The sequence below is a fragment of the Myxine glutinosa genome, chromosome 6 (assembly GCF_964187855.1).
Source record: "Myxine glutinosa chromosome 6, kmMyxGlut1.1, whole genome shotgun sequence".
In the NCBI taxonomy this organism is placed as follows: domain Eukaryota; kingdom Metazoa; phylum Chordata; class Myxini; order Myxiniformes; family Myxinidae; genus Myxine; species Myxine glutinosa.
Genome location: NC_136266.1, coordinates 107,145,925 through 107,161,915, shown reverse-complemented (window position 1 = coordinate 107,161,915; position 15,991 = coordinate 107,145,925). Strand labels below are relative to the sequence as shown.

The following is a 15,991-nucleotide window of genomic DNA, read 5'->3' as shown; positions in this document are numbered from 1 at the left end:
CCACGTACGGGCACGCCCTAGGATGTTTACACACACACACCCCTACACAAATTTTTTTTTTTTTTTTTTTTTGGCAAGGAACGGGCACCCACGTACGAGCACGTCCTAGCTTATATATAGTACGGGCATGCCCTAGTCTATCTATAATTCCATTAATCTCTGTGTGTATGTGTGTTTGTATGTGTGTATGTTTGTCTGTGACCGCTGTTTCTCGACAACTACCGGTCCGATATACTTTAAACTTGCCAGGTATATTGCTGGGGACCCGAGGATGTGCCTTTTCAAGGTTTCATATTAATCGGAGAAGTAGTTACCGAGCTATGGCGATTTCTTTACCAAACACTGCAAGCCGTTCGCTTTGGACCAAACCATTGCATGTAAATAGAGGGGGGGGGGGGGGTTCTGTGGTCGTTGCGAATGGACCAAACCATTCATGTAAATAGAGGGGGGGGGGTTCTGTGGTCGTTACTGCCACGTGGTTTCAAAGTTTTTTTTTGTTGTTGTTGTTTGCACGCATGTTTTTTTGCACCCACGTACGGGCACGCCCTAGGATGTTTACACACACACACCCCTACACAATTTTTTTTTTTTTTTTTTTTTTTGGCAAGGAACGGGCACCCACGTACGGGCACGTCCTAGCTTATATATAGTACGGGCATGCCCTAGTAACTCATAAAGCAAACTATTACATGGTACCCAAAATGAGTACTTGGGCATAGGGAGTGAGGACACAATGAACAGGCACACCAGAGGCCGTGGTTTCAAATCTGGCCAAACACTGGTATTAACAATATATTTTCCTTAAACAGAGCTAGATCATAAGCAGTATTATATATTATCGTCTACAGCGTCTTTTTAAAATTCTTATACAAAGTTGAGGCTCGTGGAGGAGCTAGATTAAAATGGGAACAATCAAAATGGAGATTAATAAAAACACTAATCCAAATGAAAACTCACAATACAAAACTAGATATCTGCGATCATAAAGAGCAAGCCTCCTCCAGCTTACCTTCGGCAATCGCATGTGACTTAGCCTTGCCCCACGAACCAATGGTGGCCATATTTGTTTTGGACTGCCATAGGAACTTGATTGACCTTCAACATTTAGGGATAGAGTGTAAATTAAGAAAATGTGTCCCCATCTACAATCTATGCATAAAACTCAACATAAAAATCAGAGGAAAATTATTCAAGTTATGATCAAGGTTTTTTTTTGTTAATTAGATTACAATATAAAAAAAAAATTGGTCAAGGACAATTCAAGTATCAGGTGCACAACTTCAGTGCAGGTACACTATTATGATGCAAGGCCATCTTTGGAAGGCAAAGTGGTCTTTAAGATTCCACATTGGCAAAAATTGAGTGACAAAAAAAAAAGCATTTGACCTTGACCTTGAACTCGGAGGGTATGACGCAAACCAAGTCAAAAGTGCCTTGCTCTAGGATATCTACAGGGGGTAATTTCGTTCCCATCGGACAGGCCTTAGTCGAGTTCTGGTGAAAAATGTTGAAATGTCTATAATTAGGTCATGGTCTTAAAAAAAAAAGGCCAACCCCGCATACTTTTTATTCACATTACTGATCCAAAACTTCATTTCAAAAGTCCCAGCCGACTACGATATACAGCTCGGAAATTTTGGAAATTAGGGTTGCAGTAATAAAAGATATATTCTAATGGTGGTTTAGAACTCAGTGGGGGACTAAGAAACTCTGGGGCACTGTTAAAATTGGGGAGGGGTGGGGTGTTAATTGTAGAAACAAACCCTAGAATAGCAATATGCCTCTCCCTATCACTATCATATAGGAGTATAGAGGAACGCTTAATTAAAATACAATGCAGTAAGTCTGTTTGAGAAAGAATTATGGATGAAGCATTTTAGGGTGGTGATGTTAAAGGGACCAAAGGAGTTTACGGGTAAGGCCTCACAGTCGAGATAGATTTTAAACGAGTCTATAGGGAGCCAGACTGATTGGAAGGGAAGTGCTGGAGTTGCGAGACGAGTTATATCATACCAAGAAGGTGGAAATGGTAGAAAGAAGGGAATGAGAGAAGATGAAGGAAGCAGAATCTGGTGGAGTGAACTAATGGAGGATTTCAAATATGCCAATTAGTGCTGTAGATTATCGTTCTATTTCAACATTCAAACAATTCCTGAAAGAAAGGAATAATCAGTGGGCTTTAAGTTTATTTCTCTCGCGAGTGACCCAACGCTCATCTCAATAATGCACAAATATCACAAGCTGAACAAGAACATGAGGGCGCATTGGTGTATGTTAACATGGAATGAATTACAAGGACATCATGTGGCTAAAAATCTGTATATGGGATTTATTGAGGCCCGACCGTAGATCTACTGCAATCGATATATCCCAGAGAGAAATGACCCTTCCTGCCACCCCCTAAAACCTGTGGGGAGCTAGTAATAGCAAAATAATGAATTTCTTAATCAATTGGCTAATAGAATACCTAAACCACCAGTGTTTCATCCGAAGCTGTAACTTTGCTAAAATTAAATAATTAGTTAATCAGGGGGAAGGGGAGGGGGAATTGATCACTTGATTAATCAATAAATCAAAAATAGCCTTTACAGTCAAATCCCCTTGGTCATTGTCATGTCCAAATAGCTTCCTAGCTCAAAAGGTGCCCGAGATATTGCCCAGATGAGAAAGGAAATAAATAATTTCTAAATAAATCGATAATAATTAAACAATTCATCAATTAATTGATTAATCAAAAAACCAAAAAATATTGATTTTTCCAAAGTACTTTCTCACTATTGTGGCCAAATTTCAGCTTCCGAGCTCAAAGGATGTCCGAGATATCACCCGGAGAAACGAAGAAAACAGACAGACAAACAAACAAACGGAGTGAAAACTGAGTACTCCAGTTCAGCGCGCACCATCGTGCCTTCGTGCCTGGCAATGATGCCATGCTGTGCCTGGAGGTGGAATAGGAATGGAGAGGTGTGCAAGAATTTGCAATACGATAAAACAATTTTACAACAACAGCCACAAAACAATTCACAAGTGAGAATTTACCAAAACTTTATGGTGGTATTCAAATTATCACGAGATTGGTGGCATTGTGGTGAGCATCCAATCCGATTCTGGTAGGTGGGTGGTTAGGATTGTGATCCTGGCTAGCATACCTGAACACCAACACGAATAAACATGAATAACACAAAAATTATTAAAATCGGGCCATCTATTTATGATGTATGCAAATATGGAGGACTTTTTAAAACTGCTAACCCCACATATACACATCACCACCTCTCCCATAATCATCCTCTTCAGAATTATAATTTTCCCCACAGTATATTTTGTGAAGAGTAGGTGAGTTATCGCTATCACCCTGAAATTACAAATTGCTACCTGAACTATGGGAACCAAGGTCTTCGTAGCAATCCCTTGACCCACCAGTTGATATCTCAGTGTGTGGTTGGTGTCTGGTTCAGCAGCTTTGACACTAGATTCATGTTCCCTGACTGTTGGCATGTCACGTCACGTGTGAACGTCAGTCTTCAGTTACGAAGGGCAACCATGACGATTCAAGCACACAAGAAGCTTTCCTTCCTTATGCTTTGAGGAACTATACAGCTTCCATGGTGCAAGAGCTAAGAAAAGAGTCCCTGCATTTAGGCCGTGACCTCATCCGAAGCAGGAAAGACTAAGAAGCAGCAAATCTCGCCTGCCTGCGCTATGGCCAAATCGATCAACAATTCTACAAACTTGAATTACTGCTCAGCTGTCTAATAATAATAATAATAATAATAATAATAATAATAATAATAATAACGAGAACGGCACTCGATAGAGAGCATACCTCTGCCAAGCTGAACAGTTTATCCATTTTGTATCCCACTGATAGGTCAGATCTGGATTCGGACCTGAACCCAGAATCGAATTGGCTTGTTATTGTCACCAACACAACTCATCCACTAAGTTTTGTCCAAATCTGTATCACATCGTATTGAAAGTCATCCACAACTTTTTGAAATATCATGTTAGATATCGATTTTGGCCATATCACTCAATGGTGAAGAATCACTTTAAAATGATCTTATCTGGATCCGTATTTGGATCTTCAAAATCGAATCAATTAGTCGTCACAGAACGAACCTGTCCACCAAGTTTCGTCCAAATCTGTCCAGAACTTTTTCAGATATCATGTTCTCAAACAAACAGACAGGGGTGAAAACATAACCGCCATCCACTTTCGGTGGTGGAGGTGATAATAGTAGTAAGAGAACATCTTGCCGACAATGGATGGAATCGGCAGGACATCGATTGACGTATGCTCACCGCCGTGGGAAGCAAGTGAGGTTAGGGTTCGAGGTCTCAACCCTTTGTTGTCTCGTTTGCTCCGAAGAAGGGTCAACACCAAAACATTAGCTTCTCCTTGATCCCCACCATGGTTGGTATACATCTTGTTATATTGGTAACATCTTGTTAACATCTTGTTATCTTGGTTAGTATACATCTACACATCTTGTTCCTGTTCATTTGTTTCATTGGTCCACATGTCCATCGATGCAGTTCAACATTATCCTTCACAAGTAGGACAAGTTCTTCATTCTTCGCTACGAACCAATACACTACTATACGACAAGACAGTTCCAGATGTGTTATGAGGCAGAAAGGCAAAACATTCCTTTAAAACTGTTATCATACCATCTAGACATTGCTGGCTCTCCCCTTGCACTCCACCTCCTGTTCCTGAACACACTTGCAAATCATGGCTCTGGCCGATCATTTTTCTCCAGCAACACATGTTCTTGTTGCTCCCCTGGGTTGCGATCTTTTGACTTGCTCGGTTCTCCATTCATCATCTTCTGCTCGACTACAGCATCCATTGACTCAATGTCAACTTTTAAAAACGTGCTTTTATCTTATAAAACCATTCACGATCAGGTTCCGTATAGCCCTCCCATCACCAACCGGGTTGCTCTTTGCATGTAAAACACCAGTACACCCTCACCCCCTTTTCCCCAGAGCACTGATGAAGCAAAACACCCTCACCAATTGCACAATCTTGGTGTACGTTCAAAAATATTGAACTTCCTTACTTTAACAGTTGCTTTTCTACACATCTTGTTCCAGTTCGCATACGCAACACCACGACCGTATCCTGCTACGCATTGCTTGGTAAAGCAACAGGAACCACTACGAGCATGAAAGCAAAGGATTTTTTGAGGAGATTCCGGTACCTTAGTCAGGCGAAGCACAGATGGCAGGAGGGACACATCTTTCAGCAGCCATCTCAGGTTGGATTTGTCAACTAACCTGCAGTTCCCCGGCATCTCAGATGTGTGGGCATTTAGACGTGCGTGTTGTGCCGTTACAAGCTCAAACCTGCAAGTCTCAATATTTAAACCTAAGCTATCTGGAGAGGATCGAGGATCAACTTCACAACGATGTTGACCTTTGTGCGAAATGTGCACAAGCACGTGCATTAACCTTTAACATGCATTGCACTTTAATCATAGTATAATTTCCAGGGATTCTTCTTACATAGTCTAAAAGCTAACCATATCAGAGAGGATGAACCGATCCAGGAGATGAACTACAATAAAGAAACACAAAATGAAGACTTAAGTGAAAATTCAAGCATCCCCGACACCTCCACACAGCACACACGTGCCCACGATCACGCTGCATGGCGTACCCGACCCCTCTGCATGGCACCCACTCAGCCCACCCCTCCCCCCCCTGACCCCTGTGCATGGCACTCACTTGCTCCACCCCCTGTCCCCCTCTACATGGTACCCACTCATCCCCCCATCCATCCGCATGGTACCCAAGACCCCTCCGAATGGTGCCAATGGGCACACCACACCTCTGCCTGGCACCCACATGCATCTGACCACTCCACATAGCACAACGCTCTCCTACCCTCCTCAAAACACCGAAACACCCCCACATGACTCCGTCCCCTCAGCATAGGACCCACGTGCCCACACATCCCCACATGACCCCTTCTCCTCAGCATAGGACCCACGTGCCACAGTCTCCTCTGTATAAGCACCCATGCACCTCCTACCCCTCCGCATAGCAGCCCCACACCCCTGAATCCTCTGCATAGCAGCCATTCCCCCCGACCCCTCTGCATGGCACCCACTAAGCCTCCCCCCAAGCCCTCAGTATGGCACCCACTCACCCCCCTCCCAACCCCCACAAGCCCTCAGCATGGCACCCATTCACCCCCCCACCCCCTCCCCACAAGCCCTCAGCATGGCACCCACTCGCCCTCCGCCCCTCCCACACAAGCCCTCCACATGGCACCCCCTACCAAACTCCTCCACATAGCACCCATGCTCCCCGCTGCACCCAAATACCTCAATTCTGACAAGGCCCAACTAGTGCCATAGTAAACCTCAACATATTCTGTCCTGACCTTTCAAACTTCCGTGAAAGCTTAACTTACTGGAAATGATGCATGTATGAGTTGTAGACAAAGACTATTACAAGATAGACAAAGACAATTTAAAGGAAGAATAATGAATGGAAAAAAATCACTCTCGAGTCATAAGGCAGTTTGCTATAAAATATCCATCATGTATTATAAAAAAACGCAGTGCATTTGGGAACAAAATGAGATTCGTTGATAATAAATCAAGAACAAGTACTAGGAGAACAGATTGCAAACCACAAACAAAATGATCACAAGGAAAACTCACACCAACTCGGGTGCAACAAAGTACAATTACAGCATAACAGTTTTACGATTGGTTATGCTTCGTTTGACATGTGCCGGACAGGAAGTTTTTCCAGTCTGAAATCCGAGCTGCAATAGTATGCCGTCAATCTTTGAAAGTATTTCGTTGTAGCTTCTAATCAGATGTCTCTGTTGTGGTCACCACATCCAATTAGCCCTTATCACCAGCTCCCGTTGTGTATCTGTTCGTGCCAGGACAAACACTTTACCTGCCGCATGGAGACACAGCTACATAAGAGTTCTGCATCTGGTTGGTGTTGATGGAGCTCAAGACAACTCCTTTCATGTTCCACAAGATAATGGTCGTGTCACTGGATGCGGTCATCAAAAACCGGCCTGCGGGTCGAGAAAGTCATCGACAATTGCCGAGGAGGAAAAAGGGAGTGGGGGAGCGGGAATGCAAGTGGAAAACAAAAGGAAAAATGATTACCGCTACGGCACCTCTCACCCCACACCTCCCCACCCCCAACCCCTCTGCAAGGTGCAAGATGGCGTGAAAGTGAGACCTGTGGCTGCAATGTCAATGGCGATAACCTCGGCCTTGTGCTGCCGTGGGAAATCTGCGCAAAGTGGTACAAGTCGTAGGGTGCGGTCATTCTGGCACTGGATCTTACAAAGCCGCAGGGTGTCGGCAAGGGCCAACCACAGTGCCACGACCCTGCAGAACAAAATCAAATCAAATGTATAGGACTGCATAATAATATTAATCAATAGCAATCAGGAACCAGAGGAAGCAGTTCCTACACATTGACTGTCAGGTCACAAACCATGTTCGTCTAATATATAATCCTGTAATACAATTTTGGGGAAATAATGCTTAGGAATGTACCTGCGGGCATACAATCTGAGTTATGGCAGTCACGCAATAACAACACATATTCAGACTTGATATATTCAGTCTCATTCAGACTTGAGAATGAGCTGGAACCTCAATGTGACTTTCTGGAAAGGAATCTTGTGTGGCACGCACAGTGTCGCGTCAAGTACACAAATCGCAAAACTGTTGACCAGAGAATTTTTTTTTTTGCAAAGCAAGAAGGCACTTCATCTGAAGCAGGACTCTCCACTGAGCCAGAAAGCAGTGCTCCAAAAACACGGTTTTCAATGCCACAGACCATCAAATACAAGGAAGAATGCTTCATTTGTGATGGGATGAAATGCATTTATTGACAGCCGACACAACCCACTGAGGATTTTAAGGAAAAAAACATCTTTCACATTTTTCGGTCAAAAAATAAAGGCTGCATATACAAAAATGGCCACAAATTTTTTTCGCAAGGTTTCCGGCAGAGCAGACCTCTCATTCAGCGGACATGTATAGCGCAAGATTCAGCGGACAATGTCCAAATTAATAGAAAAAACACAAACAAAAAGTATAGCATGCCATGTCAGGTCCAACCCATTTTATTGAGCTTTTGAGCCTGTGGATCCCAGACTAACAGCAACCACACGGAATCGTTTCATGACGATCTACATCGTAAAATTTGATTTATATATTTTTTGGGTGGGGTAGGTGGGAGAAGATGTCTACTTGTCATCTCACACAACCCTTTTTTGGTATTTCATTTCAAAAAGGCTTAGGATTTATGAACAGGTGCACAGATGGCATTATTTGTTCATATTACAGCATTTGGATAGGCCAATTATGATCGGAACAAAATCAAAACCAAAGAGAAATCTTTTTATTTCCTCCGCCACCAAAGGTGGATGGGGGTTATGTTTTCACCCCTGTCTGTCTGTCTGTTTGTTTGTCTGTCTGTCCATTTGTGAACAAGATATCTCAAAAAGTTGTGGACTGATTCAGACGAAATTTGGCAGAGATGTAGCACATGTGACAAAGACGAAATGGTTAGATTTTGGTGAAGATCCGGATTCAGATCCGGCTACTAGAATTTTTAAGTGATTCTTCACCATTGGGAGATACGGCCAAAAACTATACATAGCAGGATATCTCAAAAAGTTATGAACGGATTTGGACGAAACTTGGTGGACCAGTTGGGTGTCTGACAAGGACGATTCGATTTTGGTGAAGATCTGAATATAGATTCGGATATGAGAATTATTTGATTTTTTAAAAGTGATTCTTAACCATTGGGAGATAGGGCCAAAAACGATACATAGCAGGATATCTCAAAAAGTTATGGACGGATTTGGACAAAACTTGGTGGAGAGGTTGGATGTGTGACAAGGAAAAATCGATACAATGTTGGTGAAGATCCGAATCCGGCTAGTATAATTTTTTTTAAGCGATTCTTCACCTTTGGGAGATAGGGCCAAAAACGATATATAGCAGGACATCTCAAAAAGTTGAGGACGGATGATTTCGATTAAATGCGATTCTGTATTGTGATTTTCTTGTCTACTCTGGGATACAAAATGTAAACTGTTCACCTGGCGGAGGTATGCTCTCTACCGAGTGCCATTCTAGTTAATAGTTACGGTTTTCTGACAACCCGGGGAGACATACCAACACATAATAAGGGATCCATAATGTAGTTATATCTGCAGTAATTCTGTCTGGCTAAATTTGCGCTCCCCTCGTATCAGTGGAAAGGGAAATGTGTTGTGCTTGTGTAGAGGTTTCAAACCCCTTTGTGATTCCTCTCCAAATAAATTCTCACTGACTTTCTCTCTCTCCCTATATATCTCCATCTATCTCTCTCCCTCCACACCTCTGCAGCACAGCCATGCATGTCTTGCTACACTCAACATTTCAATCAACACTGCAAACCCAATATTACAAATCAAATCCACAAGGAACATCCTAAGGTAGCGGAGCCACGACTGCAAATCGAGTCAAATCAAGCGCATCATAGAACAGCACCAGCAAACGGGTGGTGCCTTCAGCGATGACCAATGCCCTGCCTTAGCCGTCAGCGCCACGGCAGGAGCTGCCCTCGACCCCAAAGGGAGTCACATAGAAACAAGAACGGGCCAGTGAGGAGGCAGCACCCACGAAGTTCAGGCTGTGCTCGTAGTTGCTCTGGCCCAGCATCACGCCTCTCCCAAGGACTTGTAAGCTAGTGAATTAAAGGATCCCAAGCATGCGTGCATCTGAGGAAATTGAAGAGTCGAGGCTGAAACTGCAAGGATGAACAGGCTGGTGATGCGGTGCAGCGGAGAGCTGACAAGCTGCTGAGCTTCCCTGGACACGTCGGTCAAACACACTGATTTACACTATCTTTGGCTCTCTGCTTCTACTTTATTCATTTTTAGCTCACCTGGAACTAAGTTGCAGGGAGCTTATGCGATGGTGAGTCATCCGTCTATCAGTCGATCAGTCCTTAAACATTTACTTGCAACTTCTCTGAAACCGCCGATGTCATTGTGACCAAATTTGGCACAAATGATATTTGGTATGTTGTGACTAAAGTTTGTTCACTGCATTAATAAAAATCGGGGTAAAGGGGGTCTACCAGGGATCAACGTGGATGCAGGTTGGACCCTCCCCCCCAAAATAGGAATTTGCTTTTTCATCTAAAACTACATACACTATTTCGATGAAACTTGACCACAACCTACATCACCCATGATGGACCATAAAAGAAAAATCTGGCCCTGAGGGGATATACGAGGGGTGGGTTGCCCCCAAAATAGGTATTTGCTCTCTTCTCTGAAACTACACACACAATTTTGATGAAACTTGAGCATGACCTTCATCACTCATGATGTAGCAATGTTTTGTTCAAGGCATTAGAAAAATTGGGGTCTGAGAAGGTATACTTGGTGGGGAGAGGTTCCCGACAAAATAGGTTATTTTTTTTGCTTGTTTAAAGTCTTATAATTACGTCAGTATGATTGTACATGCTGCCCTGTCTTCTAGCAACCATTGAAATTGGTTTAAAATACCGTGATACTGTTTAAAATACCTTTAGTCAGTGTAGCATACTGCTTTATTCTGCCAGGTGAGCACCCAAGGGTATTGCCCCTATTTTTATTAATGCACAAAAGTACGCAACAATTAAGCCCTCATCCTGTTTAGGGCTGGGTTACTGACTCGCATCTCATGCTTTCTTCTAAAGCACTACAGACATTCACCTGCACCTCTCTCTACAATCTACATTGTGCAACACATCCTCCTCTTCTTTCTCCCCTACCCCTCATGTTGGTACAAACATAAGCCCACTGGCTTACGTCAGGTAATCGAGAGGCCGAGCCAACATCTCCACCTAATTTATATCTCTGTCGATCACTCTTTCTTATCGAGTTTCCCCCGGAATGATTGAGGTGCTCAAGTATGTAAGAATTGTGATAAGTGGACTGCCTAAGTGGGCTTAAGTGTTAGGGGTAAGAACTTTCTCCTGTGACCCTGTTTGCCTTGTAAAAACGTGCTTCAGCTAATCGAATTCAGCAACACCTAAATTAAGCGTCTCAATTATCTGCCGCTCATCAGCTTCAGGGTCATCGGCCGGGATGTGGGTCCGAGAACTCTACTCGTGACCGCACACCCCCGAACCCGCAACAATATCAACATCAACTTATCGTTCATTCCTTCACGTTTCCAGGAGACGGGTTTTTTTCCTCTCCTTGCTTGAAATTTTCTCATCCCCTTGCTCCTTTGGATACTCATTTTTGCCTCGTAAAGATTTGTATCGGCCATAGTATAGCACATTGTGGTGTGCAGGGCATTCACTGCTGTCATCAAGTCTCAATTCATCTCAAATATCTGTCCGGGTCTATTTTGCAAAGGTGGAGGTTCATCTTGCACAGGAACCTTCACATGATTGAGCGTCTGGGAAGTAAATCAGACCATCCTACATCCAGGACCAAAATTAGTTAAGTGCACCAAAGTAATCTACATACACTGCCTTCAGAAAGTATTCACACCCCCCTGACTTTTTCACATATTGTTATGTTACAGCTTGAATTTCAAATGGATTTAATTGAGAATTTTGTCACTGATCTATACATAACCCACAATGTCAAAGTAGATTTTTTATTTTTTAGAAATTTTTACAAAATAGTTAGAAATGAAATACATTAACACCTAGTTAAACCCCCTGAGTCAATACATCGTAGATGCACCTTTGGCAGTGATTACAGCTTCGAGTCTTCTTCGGTATATCTATCAGCTTTGCACATCTGGATTTTGCTCGTCTCTCCCATTTTCCTTGCAGATTTGCTCAATTTTTGTCAAGTTGGATGGGTAGTGTTGGTGAACAGCAATCTTCAAGTCTTTCCACAGATTCCCAATGGGATTAAAGTCTGGGCTTTGGCTGGGCCACTCATGCAAGGACTTTTACATTCTTGTTCTGAAGTCATTGCAATGTTGCTTTGGTTGTATGCTTGGGGTCATGGTCCTGTTGGAACATAAATCTTTGTCACAGTCTAAGATCTTTTGCAATCCAAAGCATATTCTCCTCAAGGATTTGCCTGAATTTGGCTCCATTCATTGTTCCCTCTATCCTTACAAGTCTCCCAGTCCTTGCCACTGAAAAGCATCCCCATAGAATGATGCTGCCGCCACCACCATGCCTCAAGGTAGGAATGGTGTTAGATGGGTGATGAGCTGTGCTCGGTTTCTGCCAGATGTTGGGCTTGCATTCATGCCAGAGTTAAATTTTCGTCTCATCACACCACAGAATATTTTGACTCATGCTCCGAGTCCTTCACGTGCCTTTTTACAAACTCCAGGTGTGCTCTTATGTGCCTTTTTCTTAGGAGTGGCTTCCGTCTGGCCACTCTCCCATAAAGCCTATATTTGTGAAGTACTGTATAGACTGTTGTCCTTTCGGCAGGTTCTTCCATCTCAACCATGGAACCCTACAGTTCTGTCAGAGTGGTCATTGGATTATTGATCACCTCCCTGACCAGGGTCCTTCTTGCCCAGTTGCTCAGTTTAGTCGGACAGCCAGCTCTAGGAAGAGTCTGGGTAGTTCCATATTCTTTCCATTTCCCAATAATGGAGTTCACTGTGCTCTTGAGAACTTTCAACACTCTAGAAATTGGTTTATACCCTTCCCCAGATCTATGCCTCCTCATAATTCTATATCGGAGTTCTACTGACAGTTCCTTGGACTTCATGGTGAAGTTTCTGCTCTGACATGCACCGTCAACTGTGGGACCTTGTACAGAAAGGTGTGTTTCTTTCCAAATCATGTCCAATTAATTGAATCGGCCCCAGGTTGACTCCATTCTATTTATTGACGTTTTAGTTCTTAATGCCGTTGCCTTCAGCAAATTTGATCCCACAACCTCTGCGATATGCTAATCCAGTGTCCTCACCATCTTACAAACATTTTATTTCACAATGATTAAACAAGTAAGAGTAGTAACGATGGCAAACACAAATGTTTATCATAATAATAGTGCGACAAATGAGTGATTTACCATTTTGAAAAAAAAGAAAAAAGGAATGCCTCTACTGTTGGACACAAACATTGCAGTGCACTGCAATATTTCTTGCAACTTTTGCTTGATTTAGTTACCTCTGATATCATGAGTAACTAAATTGTTGTTGTTGTTGATATCATGGGTAACTAAATTGAGAAAAAGTTTGCTTTTCAATGTCACGCTTGTTGCTTTCTCTTCTGAATACATATGAGATAGGACATCAATATAAATTAGCCTACTTACAATATTGTACTACTACTAATGATAATTCCATCAATCCTTTTGCATTTATATCAACTTGTCAAGGTCATCGTTAGTCTTCTAAACCCCAATTCATTTTTTGCGTTTATACCCTGAGTGCGACAGTTGAGATGCCAATAATAGTATGACTACTATTTGGTTAGTTTGAGATTTGGCATGGCATGCGTCCATCACCGTTCGCTCCTTGGGTCCCTCCTTGAACACTGCTGACTTGGACATAGAGTTCAGATCTTATTTTGGGACATTGGCTCTCTACCAGCGATGCTTCCCACCCCCTCATGATGTTTGCAGTGCTTTCGTCATCCCTTGGTACAAGTCACTTGTCACAGGCGATGACTCTCTCTCACCCTTTGTCCCTTGTTGAGATGCCTGCATGACTGATGCTTTGAAGCAACAGCTGTGAAAAGGTTTTATTTTGTTTTGCTTTTGAATCTGTCACAAGGTTTTCTTTGTGTTCATGCAGTCACGTCCACCATTGCGTATGCACTATGCATCCTTTCAGAAAGCCTATGAACTGTTTGTTTGCAATTCATTATATCTGTAATAGAAACGTTTTCTTGTTGTGAGCTCGTCTTTTCCAATGTCACGTGAAAGATGGTAGGGATAGAGTCACAATAAATGTAGATTTGAAGATGTAAGTTTTTCTTTTGAGCATGGTTCCAGGTTGTTAAAATTTGTATAATAAAATAAAAACGTTTAAAATTAAATCCTATCTTCTGTTATGGATTCGTCACTTCCGTTGTTGTGGTTTTCATCCACTGTAAACATTTTTGATTCCATGTACTATTATTGTTGTCGTTTAAGGGAAATAGAGATTACTATTTTCAAAAGGTAAAAAAGTTAATGTTTTAAATGAAACCGGAACCTGACGACGACGAAGAAGAGGAAGAGGAGGAAGAGAAGCCGGAGCGAGTGAGTCGGACAAGAAGCCGAGCTGCTTCAAGGTCCTGAGCGAACGTTGGTGAACGAGGGTCACGTGTGAACTTTGGGTTTCCTGGGAAAGGGCTTCCTGCGACAGAGTGGTTATCGCTGTGACAGATAAACCTGCGTGACAGGTTTTGCGGTTGATTCCAGAGAGAATCATCGGAGTGCCGTTACGTCACGAGAAGGGGCCGTCAGCCATTTTTACCTCGCGCAGGATTTGCGCTTCGCTCAAGGTTTTCCACCTCGCTTCAACCATTTTCACCGCATTCAGACGTTAATCTGGTGTTAATGTTTGTTAATCGTTAATATATTAGACTATATCGTTAATATATTAGACACCTATATATTAGACGTTAATCTGGTCATCGACGTGTGAGACGTGGCTTTTGAGTGGGAAATCTGTGGTTCGCCGATTGGGAGCCGTGGAACATCCATACCCGAGGGTGTGATTTCCCAGTCACCTTGAGGGCACCTTTGCACAACTTTGGCAGCGTGACTGTGACCGTCATCTGAACGGGATTCTGGTCTCGATTAGACATCATTCTGACGATCACTGGAGCGGATCGACGTTGGCTTGATGCCGGAATGGAGACATTGGGAATGTTCTTCTTTTCGCTCACTTGGAGCACAGTGAGTTATATTGTACGAACCTGATGGTACCATCATAGGAAATATATATTGGTTGTACAATTGATTACTATTGTTGTTGTACTGTTATTCTTGTGTGATCTTAATACAATACTTGTTTGTTGGTAACAATTGGTGTGGTTTCACCATCGATCTTTGACATACAGAAAAACACATCTTTCTGCCGTGACTCCTCTCGGGGCTCGAAGGTACACCGTGACCGGGGTTTGGGGAGGAGCACATAACACTACGATTGCAAAGCGATTGCCAAGAGTAACCCTTCACCGACAGGGAGGCTTACACATGGTGATAACCCACAACTTCCCCTTGGCCCGTGATCCAATGAGGGCCAGATTTTTTTTGGACCACCAAATGACCTTGCCCTTCAACATTTAGGTTAGAGTGAAATTAAAGAAAATGTGTCCCCATCTTCAATCTATCCATGACAATCGAAGAAATATTATTAAAGTTGTGATTAAAAAGGTGTTTTTTGTTAATTGCTTCACAATCAGAAAACATAGGGACAATACCCCTGGTGCTCACCTGGTAGAATAAACAGTATACTCTACTGACTAAATGTATTTTAAACCAATTTCAATGCTTGCTAGAAGACAGGGCAGCATGTAGAATCATACTAACATAATCATAAGACTTTAAACAAACAAACAATAAAATACCTATTTTGGGGGGCAACCCCCTCCCCGCCCCCCAACTCCTCCCACCCCATGTACCTCCTCAGAACCCAATTTTTCCAATGCCTTGAACAAACATTGGTACATCACGGATGATGTAGGTTGTGGTGAAGTTTCATTGGAATTGCATATGTAGTTTCTGAGAAGAAAACAAACATCGATTTTGGGGGGCAAACCCCCCATAGACCACCTTAGACCCCGATTTTTTAAATGCCAGGAACAAACTTTGGTACAACACAGGTGATTAAGGTTGTGGTCAAGTTTCATCAGAATTGCATATGTAGTTTCTGAGAAGAAAGCAAACACCGATTTCGGGAGGCAACCCCCCCGTAGACCCCTACAGTGGCAGATATTTTTAATGCCGTGAACAAACTTTGGTACATCATGGGTGGTGAAGGTTGTGGTGAAGTTTCATCGAAATAGTATGTGTAGTTTC

The 15,991-nt window shown here is 42.8% G+C and overlaps 1 protein-coding gene across 2 annotated transcripts in view; it reads right to left on the bottom strand.

The window, feature by feature from the left end:
- TBL2 (transducin beta like 2) overlaps nt 1-15,991 on the bottom strand; it is a 121,026-nt gene that overhangs the window by 90,827 nt on the left and 14,208 nt on the right. For both annotated transcript variants that reach the window (XM_068120788.2, XM_068120787.2), the window contains exons 4-5: nt 7,225-7,376; nt 6,928-7,054 (exon numbers count right to left, since the gene is read on the bottom strand). In XM_068120788.2, coding sequence (XP_067976889.1) covers nt 6,928-7,054; nt 7,225-7,376 — 279 coding nt within the window. The remainder of the gene's footprint in view (nt 1-6,927; nt 7,055-7,224; nt 7,377-15,991) is intronic.